Raw genomic sequence first — 5740 nt, forward strand, 5'->3', positions numbered from 1 at the left:
CCATCACGCGGTTCCTTGGGAAGACAGACACCATCACTCCAGACGGCCCCCTTCCTCCTTCTTCCTCCCACCTCATATACTGAGCATGATGTCATATGGTATGGAATATCCCTTTGGTCAGTTTGGGTCACCTGTCCCAGCTGTGTCTCCTCCCAGTCTCCCATGCATCCCCAACTTCCTTGCCAGCGTGGCAGTACGGATCGCAGTAAAGGCCTTGACTCTGTGTAAACTCTGCTCAGCAATCGGCCCCCTTCCTCCTTCTTCCTCCCACCTCATATACTGAGCATGATGTCATATGGTATGGAATATCCCTTTGGTCAGTTTGGGTCACCTGTCCCAGCTGTGTCTCCTCCCAGTCTCCCATGCATCCCCAACTTCCTTGCCAGCGTGGCAGTACGGATCGCAGTAAAGGCCTTGACTCTGTGTAAACTCTGCTCAGCAATAACAAAAACATCTCTGCATTATCAACTCTGTGTTCTGCACAAAACCGAAACATAGCCCCATACTAGCCTCTGTGAAGAAAGTTAACTCTACTTCAGCTCAGACCAGCACACAGGCTCAAGCTAAAGAAGCATTTCTCTGGAAGTGAGCATGATGACTTGTCATAGAGGAAAATGACAACATTTCCTCTAATGCCTTTCTCCACTGAAAGAAAGGTGGTAGAAAACTTCAAGACTAAACTACAGCAGCATTTACAAGTATATATTTTTAAATATGAAGTAACGATCTCAAAGTTAAACAAGGTAAAAACTCAAAATAAAACAGAACACTTTTACTTGCCTTTGCTTACTGTTTTTGACTAAAAGATGAGTGCAGTTGTTGACAGTACACATTACTTATTTAGGTAAGTAAATAGGAAGTGTCAAATACTCAAAATACAGCACGCAGCATTTTAAATGCTTCCTAATTGCTCAACTTGACCTTTCTTAAGTTATTTAGTAGTGAGCAGGAAGAAGGAATGAACAGCAACTGGATTATCTTGTGTGACTGGGAGGGGCCAACATGAGCAGTGACTTCTATTGCAAAGGCAGGGGGAGGGGGGAGAGTTGCAAATTTGGGGAGTAAGAGTGGGGGCTTACAGAGAGAACAAGCTAGCTTTTAAATAAGCAGCTGCTTCACAGACTCTCAAAAAAAAAAAAGTGAGGAAGGACAAGATTTGATTCTAGAAAGCTAGAATAACCACTGAAAATTATAGTGACCAAGTCAGGTGTCTTCAAACACCATAGAAAACTGGCAAAGTTACACTAAGCCTAGAGACTAAAGGTCATGAGAGGTTTTTTTCCAGCAAGCACAGGCAGAAGTAATAACTGCTTTATTTCCTTTGTCGGTATAGTTTAAAGTGCAATATGCTGTCAAGAAACATGATGAAAGCGCTAATTCACAAATTATACTCAGCAGCTTCAAATTCAACAAACAAAATCATCTAAAGCTGCTAAAATAGGTAGTTTGGACAATAAGCACTTACACAGGACCTTGGTATCTAATGTTTTCTCTATTGTTTTAAATAAAATAATTTATTGTTAAGGGGAGAAGAAAAAAACATTAAAAAATAAAATCAAAGAAAGTAGTAGCTGTAAAGTAGTAAAATACAAATAATCTTGGCTAAGAATTATACAAGGTTCTTAATGGACTACTCTTGTGGAAGAAAATTATCACTACCTTTACAAATGTAAAGCCAACAAATACATACAGTTAACAGCAAGCAGAAAGACAGTATTTACTGTATTCAGTAGATCTCATCTTACACTGAAAAAATCCATTTTTAATTTAAAAAATAGAATAGCAGAAGAGAGATACTCTGCTGAAAATCAACACACAATTCTGGGCTGTAAGGCAGGATGGGAAGGCAGACAGAGGATACAGCTCCAGGGACTAGGAACACTTAGAATGCAAAAGCTCCTGGTTTGCTCTTTAAGGCTGTTCAAGAATTCTGCAGGACTCAAAGTCACTGTGGTAAAAATGAGATAGGTCTGCAATGAGCTTGGCTCAGCCAATATTGAGAGGTACAGCTTCCTAGGAACAGACACCTCTCAGCACTATAGCATCTCATATTTCAAATGTGTTAAAGAGTCACTGCCTGCTTTCTTATGTGAATGTGTCTGAATTTAGATTCTCTAGTCTATATCTACAAATGGATAGAAAAAGAACTGCTGGAGTAAAACTGGTAGGGAGGGAGGGAGGGTGAAGACTGAAGCACTCCCTACTCTGAAGCCACATGCACTGCTAGCTACATCTAGCAAGCCTGCAAGTCAGACTGTATCCAGATCATGTGAAAGCAATTTAATTCACAGTACCTAAAGTCCCCTCTGCTGTTTTGGCAGGCAACCTGGGAATCTGTCAAAAAATTACTTTGAAAAAGAAAAAAAACAACTGGCATTGGTCTCTCAACAGCAATGCAATAGAGGGACAGAGAGCAAGGAACTGATCCAGGAGCACTGTTTCTGGCTGACACACATCACAATGAAGAACCAATATGGACTGGCCCCAAGAGGACAGTTGAGTCTTCTCCACCCCAGGAAGCTTGCATCTTCAGCACATGAACATGAAGGACAGATGGCAAATGAATCTGGACTGCAGTGTCTGTCTAGACAAGCTCTGTGTTGCAACCAGCCTAATATTAGTATGTACAGTGGTAATGATGACATTTTAAAAAAAACTACCTCTAATATATTTTTCAGGAAATACTAATCTGCAACAACTACTCCCTGAAAACAATCACCCACCAGCTTCAAGAGAGGAATTGTATTCTTTCACTGTGGGTAAGCATTCACAGACTTTGCACTCTGAAGGAATGCACTGCCACAAGCAGACATCTACCTCGTTCAGAACTACTTTAATCAAACAGGAATGGAATGGAACAGTTATATTTATTTACTAGAGGAAAACATAACCACTGAAGCAAAACGTTAATGCTCTCAAATATTCCCTGCACATGTTCCTCTCGAGAACGACATTCTACTTCTTGATTTTTTACCTCATTGTTATATTTTTATATACGTAGGGCAAAACCAAAGAACAAAAACTTGCTCAAAAGTTCAAATTAGCTGGGGAAGAAAAAAAAGACAACTCTCATATGAACTAGAACACACGCTCCCCATCTCCATGGCAACCTTTCCTAGAAATTTGTCAATTTGTCTTCTTGATTTTTAACACTGTATCTGAAAGACTAAATTCTCTTACTTTTAGCTTCTTGAAATGAAACTGCATGTCATCACTTTGCAGTCTTTGGGAATTAGTGATTTTCTCACAGCAACTTAAAAAATTTAGCATACATTTACTTGTAAAGGGTTCCAAAACAAGGAACACCATCAGAGAAACTAGAACTGTTTATCAAATCCACAAGCATCTTTAGATATAGCTTCATCCACAGGGATTTAAAATATAGCAGACAATATGCAAGAACATACACAGTAGAGAGCAGCCCTATCCTGGGAAAAAAGTAATCTATGTGGCACTTACCATATTTAACATAAAATGTCTCCTTTCTGAGATACTTGAAATACAAAATCATAAATTTTGCATAAAGTAATCTCTAAACTTACTGAAGTTGAAATCCTCTTTGCTGTCTCTGTAATTGCTTGCTCCAATGGTTTCCAAAGGTGAAAAGCATAACGACCTGAAAAAGACAGAAGATAAATGAAATTACAACCAATATTCACTAAAACAGAAAAGAAACGCTCCAATTTACGTTCATCAGCTCAAAGTAGGAAGAATTTTGGTTTAGAAAAGTCCACAAACTTTTGGGGGAGGGAGAAGAATTATTCTAGTGTACTTCATGTAAAAACCTAGTCATGGACTGCAAAGATCCATTGTGTTTGCTTACTATTTAACTCGCTAAATAAATAGATTTAAATGCATTTCAATATGATAAATGTAGATATCTGCCTTGTGAACTTTAAGAAAAAGGGTGGTATGAAACATTAGCTTTGGATATGCATTATTTATTAAATACTGTTCAAAGGTTATGTCTTGGAAAAAAGAACTATGTACTACACATTTCTTGCTGAGATGCTGTATGCTTAATCACACACCTTGTAAGTACTGCATTTTTAATTTTGTTACAAAGAGAGGATCTTCTGGGATTCAGAGCCATTCAATTCCCCACTGGCAGTGAATGTCTATAGCAAGGAAAGGCTAGAGGGAACTGTGTTAGATTGCATTCTCAGAAGTAGAAAGCAGGTGTACCAACTTCAGAATCAAGATTTCTACCATGTTACTGGAGGATTTTCCCTGTAAATCTCCTCTCCCCAATTACAGTTTCAGTTAACTATTCATTAGCAATGTAACTTGATATTATACATAGTGGAAAAACTTTTTATAAAATGTGACTCTGCTTCATTCAAATAGGATCAAACAGCATCCTGCCTTCACTCTTAAAATACAAGTCTGTTGTTATTGTATTGTGCCGTATTATTGTGTCCAAGTTATTTTAGTGATCTAAGCCTGTGCCTATGTTAACACAGAAGTTAAAACCACTGTCAGAGTACCTGTGCTGAAATGTTGTAAGGCACTATTACCTCACTTGCTTCTAAATGCCTTCTGTTACCACTATTTTACTAACTGCCATTAATTCTTCACCTCAATCAGCAGAAGAAATTCTATTAGCATTCCTCTTCTGGTTCTATACATAGATAAATCAGCTGCTTAACAGACCAAAAACCCTGTCTTTCCTTCCCCTAATCACAAAAACAACACACCTGTACCCACCAAACACCTGCTGAAGTTTTGTGCAACTTGTCCATCTACTAAATCAATTCTTGGTGCATGCAGTTGTGCATAGCTGACTGTGCTTGCTTTATACGCCGAAAATAATAGAAATAAATTTGTGTATTTCAAAACCAGAACAGACCACAGTTATCTAGTCCAAGTAACCCAGGGTATAAATGTTAAACCCATGCCCTGTGTTCAGACTAGAACCTATTTTTCAGAATAGTATACAGTCCAGATGCAAAGAGTTCAGGTAATAAACAATGTACTATGGAAACAGTTTACTATGATAAATCACTGTAGTCAATAAAACCACCTATTTTTCTCTATTTGAATTTGTTGATCATTGCCTTCATATCACAAGATCTTGTTGAACTTTTCTGTACTAAAGAGCCTCCACACTGCAGTATGTTATCAAGCAAACAAAGTAAACTTTTCACCTTACATTTTGCAGACAAAAAGCATATTGGACCTTTTAGCAGTTGTCCATAAAATTACTTTCTTGGTTTTCCCCACTTTTCAAGAAAAACTTTGGAAAATATGATTTTGAAGGGACAGGAACTATAACTGGACACAATTCTCCATAGTACTCTCAAGCAACCTTTCCAGTTTCCACTATTTATATTCATAAAAACTTCATTAACCCTTTCAGAAACAGCAGCTCACAAGTGAGTTCCCACACCCTAGCTTACCTGCAAATGCAACAGTTGCAACACCAAGTCCAACAGCTATCATAGTTCTTGCCTAAAGCAGGAAAAAAGGAATCAGAATAACATGCAAATTCTAATTTGAAATATACACACCTTTTATTTTAACAATGAGTATTTCCGATGTCTGATGTGGACATTTTACATAAAATTTTCAAAAAGATGAAAGTTCTCTATTCCACAGGCTACAGTAGATTCAGTCCCCTCAACGCATCATGTTTAACTTGTAACTACCCAATAGCAAATCAATGCACATACACTGAAATCAGCTCACAGTACGTAATGATAAAAACACAAGGTAGACAACTGTTCAGGAATACCTGAAA

At 37.9% G+C, this 5740-nt stretch overlaps 1 protein-coding gene across 1 annotated transcript in view; it reads right to left on the reverse strand.

The window, feature by feature from the left end:
- Nucleotides 1-5445, reverse strand: part of DNAJC15 (DnaJ (Hsp40) homolog, subfamily C, member 15) — a 14700-nt gene extending 9255 nt beyond the window's left edge. Inside the window, exons 1-2 of the mRNA XM_009070032.1 lie at nucleotides 5400-5445; nucleotides 3543-3616 (exon numbers count right to left, since the gene is read on the reverse strand). Coding sequence (XP_009068280.1) covers nucleotides 3543-3616; nucleotides 5400-5442 — 117 coding nt within the window. The 5' untranslated portion in view covers nucleotides 5443-5445. The remainder of the gene's footprint in view (nucleotides 1-3542; nucleotides 3617-5399) is intronic.
- Nucleotides 5446-5740: the final 295 nt, after the last annotated feature.

The sequence above is a fragment of the Acanthisitta chloris genome, unplaced genomic scaffold, assembly GCF_000695815.1.
Source record: "Acanthisitta chloris isolate BGI_N310 unplaced genomic scaffold, ASM69581v1 scaffold2600, whole genome shotgun sequence".
Lineage (NCBI taxonomy): Eukaryota > Metazoa > Chordata > Aves > Passeriformes > Acanthisittidae > Acanthisitta > Acanthisitta chloris.